We start from the raw sequence: 15,994 nt of genomic DNA, 5'->3' as shown, positions 1-15,994 counted from the left end.
ACACCCCCCTAAGTTAAATATAATTTTTATCTAACGAAATAAATTAACTCTTATGAAATAAATGATTCCTATTTAAAGCTAAATACTTACCTGTAAAATAAATCCTAATATAGCTACAATATAAATTATAATTATATTATAGCTATTTTAGGATTAATATTTATTTTACAGGCAACTTTGTAATTATTTTAACCAGGTACAATAGCTATTAAATAGTTAAGAACTATTTAATAGTTACCTAGTTAAAATAATAACAAATTTACCTGTAAAATAAATCCTAACCTAAGATATAATTAAACCTAACACTACCCTATCAATAAAATAATTAAATAAACTACCTACAATTACCTACAATTAACCTAACACTACACTATCAATAAATTAATTAAACACAATTCCTACAAATAAATACAATTAAATAAACTAGCTAAAGTACAAAAAAATAAAAAAGAACTAAGTTACAGAAAATAAAAAAATATTTACAAACATAAGAAAAATATTACAACAATTTTAAACTAATTACACCTACTCTAAGCCCCCTAATAAAATAACAAAGCCCCCCAAAATAAAAAATTCCCTACCCTATTCTAAATTAAAAAAGTTACAAGCTCTTTTACCTTACCAGCCCTGAACAGGGCCCTTTGCGGGGCATGCCCCAAGAATTTCAGCTCTTTTGCCTGTAAAAGAATAAATACAATACCCCCCCCCCCCAACATTACAACCCACCACCCACATACCCCTAATCTAACCCAAACCCCCCTTAAATAAACCTAACACTAAGCCCCTGAAGATCTTCCTACCTTGTCTTCACCATACCAGGTTCACCGATCCGTCCTGAAGAGCTCCTCCGATGTCCTGATCCAAGCCCAAGCGGGGGCTGAAGAGGTCCATGATCCGGTCAAAGTCTTCATCCAAGCGGGGCAGAAGAGGATCTTCCATCCGATTGAAGTCATCATCCAGGCGGCATCTTCTATGGTCTTCCATCCGGAGCGAAGCGGCAGGATCCTGAAGACCTCCAGCGCGGAACATCCATCCGGACCGACGACTGAACGACGAATGACTGTTCCTTTAAGGGACGTCATCCAAGATGGCGTCCCTCGAATTCCGATTGGCTGATAGGATTCTATCAGCCAATCGGAATTAAGGTAGGAATTTTCTGATTGGCTGATGGAATCAGCCAATCAGAATCAAGTTCAATCCGATTGGCTGATCCAATCAGCCAATCAGATAGAGCTCGCATTCGATTGGCTGATCGGAACAGCCAATAGAATGCGAGCTCAATCTGATTGGCTGATTGGATCAGCCAATCGGATTGAACTTGATTCTGATTGGCTGATTCCATCAGCCAATCAGAAAATTCCTACCTTAATTCCGATTGGCTGATAGAATCCTATCAGCCAATCGGAATTCGAGGGACGCCATCTTGGATGACGTCCCTTAAAGGAACAGTCATTCGTCGTTCAGTCGTCGGTCCGGATGGATGTTCCGCGCTGGAGGTCTTCAGGATCCTGCCGCTTCGCTCCGGATGGAAGACCATAGAAGATGCCGCCTGGATGATGACTTCAATCGGATGGAAGATCCTCTTCTGCCCCGCTTGGATGAAGACTTTGACCGGATCATGGACCTCTTCAGCCCCCGCTTGGGCTTGGATCAGGACATCGGAGGAGCTCTTCAGGACGGATCGGTGAACCTGGTATGGTGAAGACAAGGTAGGAAGATCTTCAGGGGCTTAGTGTTAGGTTTATTTAAGGGGGGTTTGGGTTAGATTAGGGGTATGTGGGTGGTGGGTTGTAATGTTGGGGGGGGGGGTATTGTATTTATTCTTTTACAGGCAAAAGAGCTGAAATTCTTGGGGCATGCCCCGCAAAGGGCCCTGTTCAGGGCTGGTAAGGTAAAAGAGCTTGTAACTTTTTTAATTTAGAATAGGGTAGGGAATTATTTATTTTGGGGGGCTTTGTTATTTTATTAGGGGGCTTAGAGTAGGTGTAATTAGTTTAAAATTGTTGTAATATTTTTCTTATGTTTGTAAATATTTTTTATTTTCTGTAACTTAGTTCTTTTTTATTTTTTTGTACTTTAGCTAGTTTATTTAATTGTATTTATTTGTAGGAATTGTGTTTAATTAATTTATTGATAGTGTAGTGTTAGGTTAATTGTAGGTAATTGTAGGTAGTTTATTTAATTATTTTATTGATAGGGTAGTGTTAGGTTTAATTATATCTTAGGTTAGGATTTATTTTACAGGTAAATTTGTTATTATTTTAACTAGGTAACTATTAAATAGTTCTTAACTATTTAATAGCTATTGTACCTGGTTAAAATAATTACAAAGTTGCCTGTAAAATAAATATTAATCCTAAAATAGCTATAATATAATTATAATTTATATTGTAGCTATATTAGGATTTATTTTACAGGTAAGTATTTAGCTTTAAATAGGAATCATTTATTTAATAAGAGTTAATTTATTTAGTTAGATAAAAATTATATTTAACTTAGGGGGGTGTTAGTGTTAGGGTTAGACTTAGCTTTAGGGGTTAATCAATTTATTAGAATAGCGGTGAGCTCCGGTCGGCAGATTAGGGGTTAATAATTGAAGCTAGGTGTCGGCGATGTTAGGGAGGGCAGATTAGGGGTTAATACTATTTATGATAGGGTTAGTGAGGCGGGTTAGGGGTTCATAACTTTATTATAGTAGCGCTCAGGTCCGCTCGGCAGATTAGGGGTTAATAAGTGTAGGCAGGTGTCGGCGACGTTGAGGGGGGCAGATTAGGGGTTAATAAATATAATATAGGGGTCGGCAGGGTTAGGGCAGCAGATTAGGGGTACATAGGGATAACGTAGGTGGCGGCGGTTTACGGAGCGGCAGATTAGGGGTTAAAAAAAATATGCAGGGGTCAGCGATAGCGGGAGCGGCAGATTAGGGGTTAATAAGTGTAAGGTTAGGGGTGTTTAGACTCGGGGTACATGTTAGAGTGTTAGGTGCAGACGTAGGAAGTGTTTCCCCATAGGAAACAATGGGGCTGCGTTAGGAGCTGAACGCTGCTTTTTTGCAGGTGTTAGGTTTTTTTCCAGCTCAAACAGTCCCATTGTTTCCTATGGGAGAATCGTGCACGAGCACGTTTTTGAGGCCGGCCGCGTCCGTAAGCAACTCTGGTATCGAGAGTTGCATTTGCGGTAAAAATGCTCTACGCTCCTTTTTTGGAGCCTAACGCAGCATTTGTTTGAACTCTCGATACCAGAGTTAATTTTATGGTGCGGCCAGAAAAAAGCCCGCGGAGCGTTAACAGCCCTTTTACCGCCGAACTCCAAATCTAGGCCTATATATTTTAAACCATGCAGAAATGTTTCCTCCTCAATACACAAATGATATATATTACATTCCAGTTTACTGCCCCTTTATGCAAGGGCTTTCCAGATACAAGGAGGCATTTTATCTAAGATTTTTACATCTGCATAACATGTTATACTCTCAGACTAAGATTGCTCAGTGTTGCAAATGAGACAGGTTAACTTAAAACTGTTCAGTTTACTCTACAGCTGACTTAATTTTGAAATGCATACCAACAAGCTTAAATTCTGCATTTAACCAGATCTAATGGTATGAGTACCACAGCTTATGGTTCCACCAAAACCATATAGAGTAAAGCATTTTCAAAATCCACAAGTACAGCTGACATATGGGAACATTTGTACACTATATTTGAAGTGGTGCTCTTGGTTGGGGAAAATGGGGAAAATATCAAACAAACATATGTCAACCTTTTAAAAGTACTTTTCTTCATCTAGCCATCTACCCAGATCATTAATGTACAATTTTGAATTCACAGAATTATTTTTGTTTGCACATTTACAAATATGATTCTTTAAAAAGTGATCTCTTAATTTTTGCATTTTTTTTTATCATGCATGTCACACACTGTTGATTTAGGGGATGCAAGGTGCATAAATGTTTCCTCCTGTGAGTGTTTCTGTGGGTGTCTGTGTTTATGTCTTTGTGCTTTGGTTTGTGTCTCTATGAGTGTGTATGTATTTTTTTCTGTTGGTATCTCTGTGAGGGTGGGTGTGTATGTCTTTGTGCATTTTCTGTGGATGTCTGTGAGGGTGTGTGCATATGTCTTTGAGCTTTTTCTATGGGTGTCTCTGTTAGGGTGGGCGTGTGTTTGTCATAGTGTATTTTTTCTGGATGCCTCTGTGAGGATGGGTGTGTATGTCTGTGTTTTCTGTGGATGTCTCTGTGAGGGTGTGTGTGTATGTATGTCTGTGTTTTCTGTGGATGTCTCTGTGAGGGTGTGTATTTTCTGTGGGTGTCTCTGTGAGGGTGTGTGTATGTCTTTATGTGTTTTCTGTGGATGTCTCAGTGAGGGTGTGTATGTATGTCTTTATGTGTTTTCTGTGGGTGTCTCTCTGTGTGTGTGTGTGTGTGTGTATGTCTTTGTGTGTTTTCTGAGGCTGTCTCTGTTGGTGTTTCCTTGGGTGTATGTGCAAGTTTGAGTTTGTGTGTGTGTGTCCATTGTCTGTTCCTTTTCAGGACATTTTGACCTTACTACTGATTATTCACATCTTTCTACAGACTTTGAGACTAATGAGACCTTTCCGGAAGTCACCAATCTACCATTTAACCTTTAAATTATTGTTTAGACAGTTCAGGGCCCTTCCTTTCAGCCACTGCATGCTGTTGTCATCATTTAGCTGGCATCTTCCTTTACAAAAAGATAATCAGAACTCCATATTTTGTTTTCTAAATCTCCTTTTTTTACAAAAACAGAATTTATGTTTACCTGATAAATTTCTTTCTCCAACGGTGTGTCCGGTCCACGGCGTCATCCTTACTTGTGGGATATTCTCTTCCCCAACAGGAAATGGCAAAGAGCCCAGCAAAGCTGGTCACATGATCCCTCCTAGGCTCCGCCTACCCCAGTCATTCGACCGACGTTAAGGAGGAATATTTGCATAGGAGAAACCATATGGTACCGTGGTGACTGTAGTTAAAGAAAATAAATTATCAGACCTGATTAAAAAACCAGGGCGGGCCGTGGACCGGACACACCGTTGGAGAAAGAAATTTATCAGGTAAACATAAATTCTGTTTTCTCCAACATAGGTGTGTCCGGTCCACGGCGTCATCCTTACTTGTGGGAACCAATACCAAAGCTTTAGGACACGGATGAAGGGAGGGAGCAAATCAGGTCACCTAAATGGAAGGCACCACGGCTTGCAAAACCTTTCTCCCAAAAATAGCCTCAGAAGAAGCAAAAGTATCAAACTTGTAAAATTTGGTAAAAGTGTGCAGTGAAGACCAAGTCGCTGCCCTACATATCTGATCAACAGAAGCCTCGTTCTTGAAGGCCCATGTGGAAGCCACAGCCCTAGTGGAATGAGCTGTGATTCTTTCGGGAGGCTGCCGTCCGGCAGTCTCGTAAGCCAATCTGATGATGCTTTTAATCCAAAAAGAGAGAGAGGTAGAAGTTGCTTTTTGACCTCTCCTTTTACCTGAATAAACAACAAACAAGGAAGATGTTTGTCTAAAATCCTTAGTAGCATCTAAATAGAATTTTAGAGCGCGAACAACATCCAAATTGTGCAACAAACGTTCCTTCTTTGAAACTGGTTTCGGACACAGAGAAGGTACGATAATCTCCTGGTTAATGTTTTTGTTAGAAACAACTTTTGGAAGAAAACCAGGTTTAGTACGTAAAACCACCTTATCTGCATGGAACACCAGATAAGGAGGAGAACACTGCAGAGCAGATAATTCTGAGACTCTTCTAGCAGAAGAAATCGCAACTAAAAACAAAACTTTCCAAGATAATAACTTAATATCAACGGAATGTAAGGGTTCAAACGGAACCCCCTGAAGAACTGAAAGAACTAAATTGAGACTCCAAGGAGGAGTCAAAGGTTTGTAAACAGGCTTGATTCTAACCAGAGCCTGAACAAAGGCTTGAACATCTGGCACAGCTGCCAGCTTTTTGTGAAGTAATACCGACAAGGCAGAAATCTGTCCCTTCAGGGAACTTGCAGATAATCCTTTTTCCAATCCTTCTTGAAGGAAGGATAGAATCCTAGGAATCTTAACCTTATCCCAAGGGAATCCTTTAGATTCACACCAACAGATATATTTTTTCCAAATTTTGTGGTAAATCTTTCTAGTTACAGGCTTTCTGGCCTGAACAAGAGTATCGATAACAGAATCTGAGAATCCTCGCTTCGATAAAATCAAGCGTTCAATCTCCAAGCAGTCAGCTGGAGTGAAACCAGATTCGGATGTTCGAACGGACCCTGAACAAGAAGGTCTCGTCTCAAAGGTAGCTTCCAAGGTGGAGCCGATGACATATTCACCAGATCTGCATACCAAGTCCTGCGTGGCCACGCAGGAGCTATCAAGATCACCGACGCCCTCTCCTGATTGATCCTGGCTACCAGCCTGGGGATGAGAGGAAACGGCGGGAACACATAAGCTAGTTTGAAGGTCCAAGGTGCTACTAGTGCATCCACTAGAGCCGCCTTGGGATCCCTGGATCTGGCCCCGTAGCAAGGAACTTTGAAGTTCTGACGAGAGGCCATCAGATCCATGTCTGGAATGCCCCACAGGTGAGTGACTTGGGCAAAGATTTCCGGATGGAGTTCCCACTCCCCCGGATGCAATGTCTGACGACTCAGAAAATCCGCTTCCCAATTTTCCACTCCTGGGATGTGGATAGCAGACAGGTGGCAGGAGTGAGACTCCGCCCATAGAATGATTTTGGTCACTTCTTCCATCGCTAGGGAACTCCTTGTTCCCCCCTGATGGTTGATGTACGCAACAGTTGTCATGTTGTCTGATTGAAACCGTATGAACTTGGTCCTCGCTAGCCGAGGCCAGGCCTTGAGAGCATTGAATATCGCTCTCAGTTCCAGAATATTTATCGGTAGAAGAGATTCTTCCCGAGACCAAAGACCCTGAGCTTTCAGGGATCCCCAGACCGCGCCCCAGCCCATCAGACTGGCGTCGGTCGTGACAATGACCCACTCTGGTCTGCGGAACGTCATCCCTTGAGACAGATTGTCCAGGGACAGCCACCAACGGAGTGAGTCTCTGGTCCTCTGATTTACTTGTATCTTCGGAGACAAGTCTGTATAGTCCCCATTCCACTGACTGAGCATGCACAGTTGTAATGGTCTTAGATGAATGCGCGCAAAAGGAACTATGTCCATCGCCGCTACCATCAACCCGATCACTTCCATGCACTGAGCTATGGAAGGAAGAGGAACGGAATGAAGTATCCGACAAGAGTCTAGAAGTTTTGTTTTTCTGGCCTCTGTTAGAAAGATCCTCATTTCTAAGGAGTCTATAATTGTTCCCAAGAAGGGAACCCTTGTTGACGGGGATAGAGAACTCTTTTCCACGTTCACTTTCCAGCCGTGAGATCTGAGAAAGGCCAGGACAATGTCCGTGTGAGCCTTTGCTTGAGGAAGGGACGACGCTTGAATCAGAATGTCGTCCAGGTAAGGTACTACTGCAATGCCCCTTGGTCTTAGCACCGCTAGAAGGGACCCTAGTACCTTTGTGAAAATCCTTGGAGCAGTGGCTAATCCGAAAGGAAGCGCCACGAACTGGTAATGTTTGTCCAGGAATGCAAACCTTAGGAACCGATGATGTTCCTTGTGGATAGGAATATGTAGATACGCATCCTTTAAATCCACCGTGGTCATGAATTGACCCTCCTGGATGGAAGGAAGAATAGTTCGAATGGTTTCCATCTTGAAAGATGGAACCTTGAGAAACTTGTTTAAGATCTTGAGATCTAAGATTGGTCTGAACGTTCCCTCTTTTTTGGGAACTAGGAACAGATTGGAGTAGAACCCCATCCCTTGTTCTCTTATTGGAACAGGATGAATCACTCCCATTTTTAACAGGTCTTCTACACAATGTAAGAACGCCTGTCTTTTTATGTGGTCTGAAGACAACTGAGACCTGTGGAACCTCCCCCTTGGGGGAAGTCCCTTGAATTCCAGGAGATAACCCTGGGAGACTATTTCTAGCGCCCAAGGATCCAGAACATCTCTTGCCCAAGCCTGAGCGAAGAGAGAGAGTCTGCCCCCCACCAGATCCGGTCCCGGATCGGGGCTAATATTTCATGCTGTCTTGGTAGCAGTGGCAGGCTTCTTGGCCTGCTTTCCCTTGTTCCAGCCTTGCATTGGTCTCCAAGCTGGCTTGGCTTGAGAAGTATTACCCTCTTGCTTAGAGGACGTAGCACTTTGGGCTGGTCCGTTTTTACGAAAGGGACGAAAATTAGGTCTATTTTTCGCCTTGAAAGGCCGATCCTGAGGAAGGGCGTGGCCCTTACCCCCAGTGATATCCGAGATAATCTCTTTCAAGTCAGGGCCAAACAGCGTTTTCCCCTTGAAAGGAATGTTTAGTAGCTTGTTCTTGGAAGACGCATCAGCCGACCAAGATTTCAACCAAAGCGCTCTGCGCGCCACAATAGCAAACCCAGAATTCTTAGCCGCTAACCTAGCCAATTGCAAAGTGGCGTCTAGGGTGAAAGAATTAGCCAATTTGAGAGCATTGATTCTGTCCATAATCTCCTCATAAGGAGGAGAATCACTATCGAGCGCCTCTATCAGCTCATCAAACCAGAAACATGCGGCTGTAGTGACAGGGACAATGCATGAAATTGGTTGTAGAAGGTAACCCTGCTGAACAAACATCTTTTTAAGCAAACCTTCTAATTTTTTATCCATAGGATCTTTGAAAGCACAACTATCCTCTATGGGTATAGTGGTGCGTTTGTTTAAAGTAGAAACCGCTCCCTCGACCTTGGGGACTGTCTGCCATAAGTCCTTTCTGGGGTCGACCATAGGAAACAATTTTTTAAATATGGGGGGAGGGACGAAAGGAATACCGGGCCTTTCCCATTCTTTATTAACAATGTCCGCCACCCGCTTGGGTATAGGAAAAGCTTCTGGGAGCTCCGGCACCTCTAGGAACTTGTCCATTTTACATAGTTTCTCTGGGATGACCAACTTTTCACAATCATCCAGAGTGGATAATACCTCCTTAAGCAGAATGCGGAGATGTTCCAACTTAAATTTAAATGCAATTACATCAGGTTCAGCCTGTTGAGAAATGTTCCCTGAATCAGTAATTTCTCCCTCAGACAAAACCTCCCTGGCCCCCTCAGATTGGGTTAGGGGCCCTTCAGAGATATTAATATCAGCGTCGTCATGCTCTTCAGTAACTAAAACAGAGCAGCCACGCTTACGCTGACAAGGGTTCATTTTGGCTAAAATGTTTTTGACAGAATTATCCATTACAGCCGTTAATTGTTGCATAGTAAGGAGTATTGGCGCGCTAGATGTACTAGGGGCCTCCTGAGTGGGCAAGACTCGTGTAGACGAAGGAGGGAATGATGCAGTACCATGCTTACTCCCCTCACTTGAGGAATCATCTTGGGCATCATTGTCATTATCACATAAATCACATTTATTTAAATGAACAGGAATTCTGGCTTCCCCACATTCAGAACACAGTCTATCTGGTAGTTCAGACATGTTAAACAGGCATAAACTTGATAATAAAGTACAAAAAACGTTTTAAAATAAAACCGTTACTGTCACTTTAAATTTTAAACTGAACACACTTTATTACTGCAATTGCGAAAAAACATGAAGGAATTGTACAAAATTCACCAAATTTTCACCACAGTGTCTTAAAGCCTTAAAAGTATTGCACATCAAATTTGGAAGCTTTAACCCTTAAAATAACGGAACCGGAGCCGTTTTAACACTTTAACCCCTTTACAGTCCCTGGTATCTGCTTTGCTGAGACCCAACCAAACCCAAAGGGGAATACGATACCAAATGACGCCTTCAGAAAGCCTTTTCTAAGTATCAGAGCTCCTCTCACATGCGACTGCATGCCATGCCTCTCAAAAACAAGTGCGCCACACCGGCGCGAAAATGAGGCTCTGCTTATGCTTTGGGAAAGCCCCAGAGAAATAAGGTGTCTAATACAGTGCCTGCCGATATTATAATATCAATATACCCAGATAAAATGATTCCTCAAGGCTAAATATGTTTTAAAAATGAATCGATTTAGCCCAGAAAAGTCTACATTCTTAATAAGCCCTTATGAAGCCCTTATTTACCATCGTAATAAACATGGCTTACCGGATCCCATAGGGAAAAATGACAGCTTCCAGCATTACATCGTCTTGTTAGAATGTGTCATACCTCAAGCAGCAAGAGACTGCACACTGTTCCCCCAACTGAAGTTAATTGCTCTCAACAGTCCTGTGTGGAACAGCCATGGATTTTAGTTACGGTGCTAAAATCATTTTCCTCATACAAACAGAAATCTTCATCTCTTTTCTGTTTCTGAGTAAATAGTACATACCAGCACTATTTTAAAATAACAAACTCTTGATTGAATAATAAAAACTACAGTTAAACACTAAAAAACTCTAAGCCATCTCCGTGGAGATGTTGCCTGTACAACGGCAAAGAGAATGACTGGGGTAGGCGGAGCCTAGGAGGGATCATGTGACCAGCTTTGCTGGGCTCTTTGCCATTTCCTGTTGGGGAAGAGAATATCCCACAAGTAAGGATGACGCCGTGGACCGGACACACCTATGTTGGAGAAACTGTAGTTTACCTCATTACTTGACAGGTCAATGTAAACAAGTGCTAAGTGTTTGTTTTGGTGTCTGTGTCTGAGTTTCTTTGCGTGTTTGCTAGAGTGTCTATATGTGAATCCTTATGTGTGAGTGTGTGTGTTTCAGTGTATGTTACTACCTTTACAACATTTCCAAGTTTAAATAGACACTTAAGAATAAAGTGCATATACGTTTTAGTCACTTGGTCAAAAATTGCACATGTCAAAGGAGGGGGGGGGGGGGCCCTGATCAATGGTTAAGTCAGGGGCCCCAAAATTTCTAGTGGCGGCCCTGGGTGACAATAACGTGCAAGTTAGCACTGCACCCCTCTTACCGCAAAACTCGTAATCTGGCTGTAAGAAAGTTTCAGTTTAAAATTGATATTAAACTGTAAATAAATGCTTGGCAAAATGATGTATTCAAAGCAAAGATTAGCCTTAGAATAATATGTAGACATAATTATATGTGCTAAAATATTAAAGATATAAGTGAAAAGCTTTCAGTTTCTAAAAGTACTTTAGTTTCTATAAAGTAAGAAATGCTGACATATTAGAACCAACATTTTCCACTTATCTCTCTCTTCTGCTGAGGACAATTAGAACCTGATATAAATCAGGAAATAAAAGAGAATATGCCGGCTCCTAGACTTTGAACATATTTGTTTAGCATTGGTTTAATAGAAATATATTAAAACACAGGGAGGCAGTTTACTTTTTGCAATGGTTAAACACATAAAGTACCACTCAGTATAAGCTTTTATTATTTATTTTGCCCCCTTTCCACATGCTCTGATAATCAAGCAGCTACTAATTCTCAGAACTTGAAATGCACCACGCTGACTTCTCATGGCTAACCCTACTACATATGTGTCTCTACTTGGCTTTAACTGATAACAACTGCACAATAAAGCACTTTATACCAACATGGTTAGCCTTGTTGCCTGTGGACTAAAGATCAGATTGGCGCCTCCAAATAAGGTAATGCTGGGTGGAGCTTGGATATTGAAAATTAATGCAGTAAAAGGGACGTTCATTTTTTATATATTTTTTAAAGTTAAAGGGACAGTCAACTCCAAAAAAAACTTTCATGTTTCAAATAGGGCATGCAGTTTTAAACAACTTTCTAATTTACTTATATCACCAATTTTGCTTTGTTCTCTTGGTATTCTTAGTTGAAAGCTATACCTAGGAGGTTCATATGCTAATTTCTTAGACTTTGAAGGCCGCCTCTAATCTAAATGCATTTTGATAGTTTTTCACCACTAGAGGGCACTAGTTCACGTGTTTCATATAGAAAACATTGAGCTCATGCACATGAATTTATCATGGAGAGAGCTCTGATTAGCTAAAATGCAAGTCTGTCAAAAGAACTGAAATAAGGGGGCAGTCTGCTGAGGCTTAGATACAAGGTAATCACAGAGGTAAAACGTGTATTATTATAACTATGTTGGTTATGCAAAACTGGGGAATTGGTAATTAAGGGATTATCTATCTTTTAAAAAAACTAAAATTCTGGTGTTGACTGTCCCTTTAAGACTTGGCTGATATGTTATTCTACAGCAACACAATATAAATGTCTTGTACTTAAAATGTTTTTACTGTCCCTTTAAATTCCTTCCAAGAGAAAACAGACGCAGTACACAAAGCACTCATTGCCCTATAACTGCACTGCTAAATATAAATACTTACGTATTCTTTGATATCCTTGGACCTCACAGCCTTGTAGGAATAATATGCAGGATAAAGAGTGCCAAAGATAAGCCTGAAAGCAAAAAAAAAAGAAAAAGAAATGTTAAATATTTGAACCTTTATGTGGCGAGAATGTTTTCTTTCCTGAAAATGCCTTAGAACAAGAGATTCATTAGCAATATTTACACATCTGTAGAAATGACCATGCAGAACTCCATGAGAAATTAATTCAAATATAGATACAGAATTTGTATGAACATAGATACTGAGGGACACAGGTAATTGTTCAGCTTATTTCATCTGCTTATTTGCGGGGATATTTGCTCCTATGTTCTCACAAATTCCAATTTAAAGAGAATCTGACGAGAAAACACATAACATTTTTACTTTAGGTTGTAAAACATTAGTGTGTTAAAATCAAGGAACATTGTAGAGTTAAAATAAAACAACTTGACACTCCCAGAACACTCCCTTCCTGCTCCAGATGAGGATATGGTCAGTGATTGGAGCATACGCACATATGCCTGCTTCTTATCCTTATCTGGGGTGGCAAAGGAGAAGAACTTTGGATATTCCACAGTCCAAAGCTTGGAGGCTTCTTACTCTTTAAGAGCATCAGAGCTACAGCCTATTTGCAGTTTAAAGGGCTGTCGTTGGTTGGGAAGCTCTCTCCTGCTTTGCCTTATTACTGTTTTACTGTGTGGAGCATACTACAGTAGATCTCATGCACCTACATTCCTGGGCATGATATTAACACAACATCATGGGGAATGTAAGTGCATGTGATCTGCGACTATATGCTCACAGTACATGCTATCGCTGAAGCAGTAACATTTTAATAGAAGTATTTTTGCTAATAAAAGTGTGTTTCACAAATACGTCTTATCAAATTTTGAATGCACTAATGTTCAAATGGAACGCCCCTTTAAACAAAGGTGACAATTTGAGACTTTATTTTACCATCAGTTCAGCTGAGGAGTGTGACACCCCAGAATGTCTTAAAGGGGCAGTTTACCCTAATTATTTTTTACAAGAGTCTCAAGATAAAATTGACCAATCTAATGACACATTTCGTCAAAATAAGAGAAATTATGATTTGTTTTCTAGTCTAAATAATTGAATCAATTTCCATTACAGAGATGGAAACGTTTGATAGCATTCAGTTAGTTCCTGTATCTCAAAGCACTTTCATTGATTAGTTTTTTTTCATTATTATTTCATTGTCATTACAGAATGGGATATAAGCATTGCATTAGTGTGAGGTATAGCTATATAGCCTAAATGGGCATGCACTCTCAATAGTCAATCATCTATATTATAAGGATGAGAGGAAGCACATAATGTAGAGGACACAGGAAGTCTGCATAAGGGTATATCAGTGTGCCCCTGGGCACATGATGTGTATGGCTGCGCTCAATTGGTTAATGCGTCTACATGGCTGACAACGTATTGTGTATAAGTTACCATGTCTGTACTGTGTAAATCTGAATATCAAAGAAAAATCAAAGAAAAGGCAAATTCAGTGAGCAGAAAGACACTTCTAATTTTAGCATAACCTCAATCTTAGCAGCTAATAAATATTTTATACACAGAGAACTTATGTGCTGAATATTTAAATAGCTGACATATATTTGACAACACACAAATGCTGTGGCTTTTTATCAAGCAAATATTGTTTCATACTTTTAAGAACACTGAAATAATTTAATTGAGTGTCTGTTCATCAGTATGCTGTGAAGATCATTGTTTCTCAAAAGGTTTGTGACACCAATAAGCAAGTGCAACCCAGGTTCTGAACCAAAAATGGTCTCTTTTTAAATAAAGATACCAAGGGGCCAAATAATCAAGCTCCGAATGGAGCTTGATGCCCCTGTTTCCGCACGAGCCTTCAGTCTCGCCTGAAACAGAAGTTATGAATGCGGGCAGGCTAAAGACCGCTGCTCCATAACTTGTCCGTCTGCTCTGAGACAGCAAACAGAAATCAACCCGATCGAATACGCTACATTGTATCATGTCCGCTCGCACTATGATAAATTGGCCCAAATGAGAAGGAAGAAAAATGGATAATATGAGTAAATTACAAAGTTCCTTAAAATTGCATGCCCTATCTCAGGGGTCGCCAACCTTTCAGACCTCAAGAACCACAATTTTGAATCATGTGGACCACTTACATGAATTTTTTTCAAAAGATACAAACCTCTATAATGTGTATATATATATATATATATATATATATATATATATATATATACAGTATATCACAAAAGTGAGTACACCCCACACATTTTTGTAAATATTTTATTATATATTTTCATGTGAAAACACTGAAGAAATGACACTTTGCTACAATGTAAAGTAGTTGAATGTACAGCCTGTATAACAGTGTAAATTTGCTGTCCCCTCAAAATAACTCAACACAGAGCCATTAATGTCTAAACCGTTGGCAACAAAAGTGAGTACACCCCTAAGTGGAAATGTCCAAATTGGGCCCATTTAGCCATTTTCCCTCCCCGGTGTCATGTGACTCGCTAGTGTTACAATGTATCAGTTGTAAATGGGAAGCAGGTGTGTTAAATTTGGTGTTATCACTCTCACACTCTCTCATAATAGTCACTGGAAGTTCAACATGGCACCTTCATGGCAAAGAACTCTCTGAGGATCTGCAAAAAAGAATTGTTGCTCTACATAAAGAGGGCCTATAAGAAGATTGCCAAGACCTTGAAACTGAGCTGCAGCACGGTGGGCAAGACCACACAGCGGTTTCACAGGACAGGTTCCACTTATAACAGCCCTCGCCATGGTCGACCAAAGAAGTTGAGTGCACATGCTCAGAGTCATATCCAGAGGTTGTATGAGTGAAATAGATGTATGAGTGCTGCCAACTTTGCTGCAAAGGTTGAAGCAGTGGGGGGCAGCTTGTCAGTGCTCAGACCATACGCCGCACACTGCATCAAATTGGTCTGCATGGCTGTCATCCCAGAAGGAAGCCTCTTCTAAAGATGATGCACAAGAAAGCCTGCAAACAGTTTGCTGAAGACAAGCCAACTAAGGACATGGATTACTGGAACCATGTCCTGTGGTCCAATGAGACCAAGATAAACGTATTTGGTTAAGATGGTCAAGCGTGTGTCGCAGCAACCGGGTGAGGAGTACAAAGAAAAGTGTGTCTTGCCTACAGTGAAGCATGGTGGTGGGAGTGTCATGGTCTGGGCCTGCATGAGTGCTGCCGGGATTAGGGAGATACAGTTTATTGAGGGAACCATGAATGCAACATGTACTGTGACATACTGAAGCAGAGCATGATCCCCTCCCTTCGGAGACTGGGCCACAGGGCAGTATTCCAACATGATAACAACCCCAAACACACCTCCAAGACGACCACTGCATTGCTAAAGAAGCTGAGGGTAAAGGTTATGAACTGGCCAAGCATGTTTCCAGACCTAAACCCTATTGAGCATCTGTGGGGCATCCTCAAACGGATAGTGGGGGAGCGCAAGGTCTCTAACACCCACCAGCTCTGTGATGTCGTCGTGGAGGAGTGGAAGAGGACTCCAGTGGCAACCTGTGAAGCTCTGGGGAACTCCATGCCCAGGAGCGTTAAGGCAGTGCTGGAAAATAATGGTGGCCACACAAAATATTGACACTTTGGGCCCAATTTGGACATTT

General features: G+C 41.1%; 1 protein-coding gene across 4 annotated transcripts in view; it reads right to left on the bottom strand.

The window, feature by feature from the left end:
* REEP1 (receptor accessory protein 1) overlaps positions 1-15,994 on the bottom strand; it is a 324,551-nt gene that overhangs the window by 218,142 nt on the left and 90,415 nt on the right. For all 4 annotated transcript variants that reach the window (XM_053704258.1, XM_053704259.1, XM_053704261.1 and 1 more), the window contains exon 2: positions 12,329-12,401. In XM_053704258.1, coding sequence (XP_053560233.1) covers positions 12,329-12,401 — 73 coding nt within the window. The remainder of the gene's footprint in view (positions 1-12,328; positions 12,402-15,994) is intronic.

The sequence above is a fragment of the Bombina bombina genome, chromosome 2 (genome assembly GCF_027579735.1).
Source record: "Bombina bombina isolate aBomBom1 chromosome 2, aBomBom1.pri, whole genome shotgun sequence".
NCBI lineage: Eukaryota > Metazoa > Chordata > Amphibia > Anura > Bombinatoridae > Bombina > Bombina bombina.
Note: the sequence above shows the minus strand (reverse complement) of the source record. Positions and strands in the feature narration are given on the sequence as shown.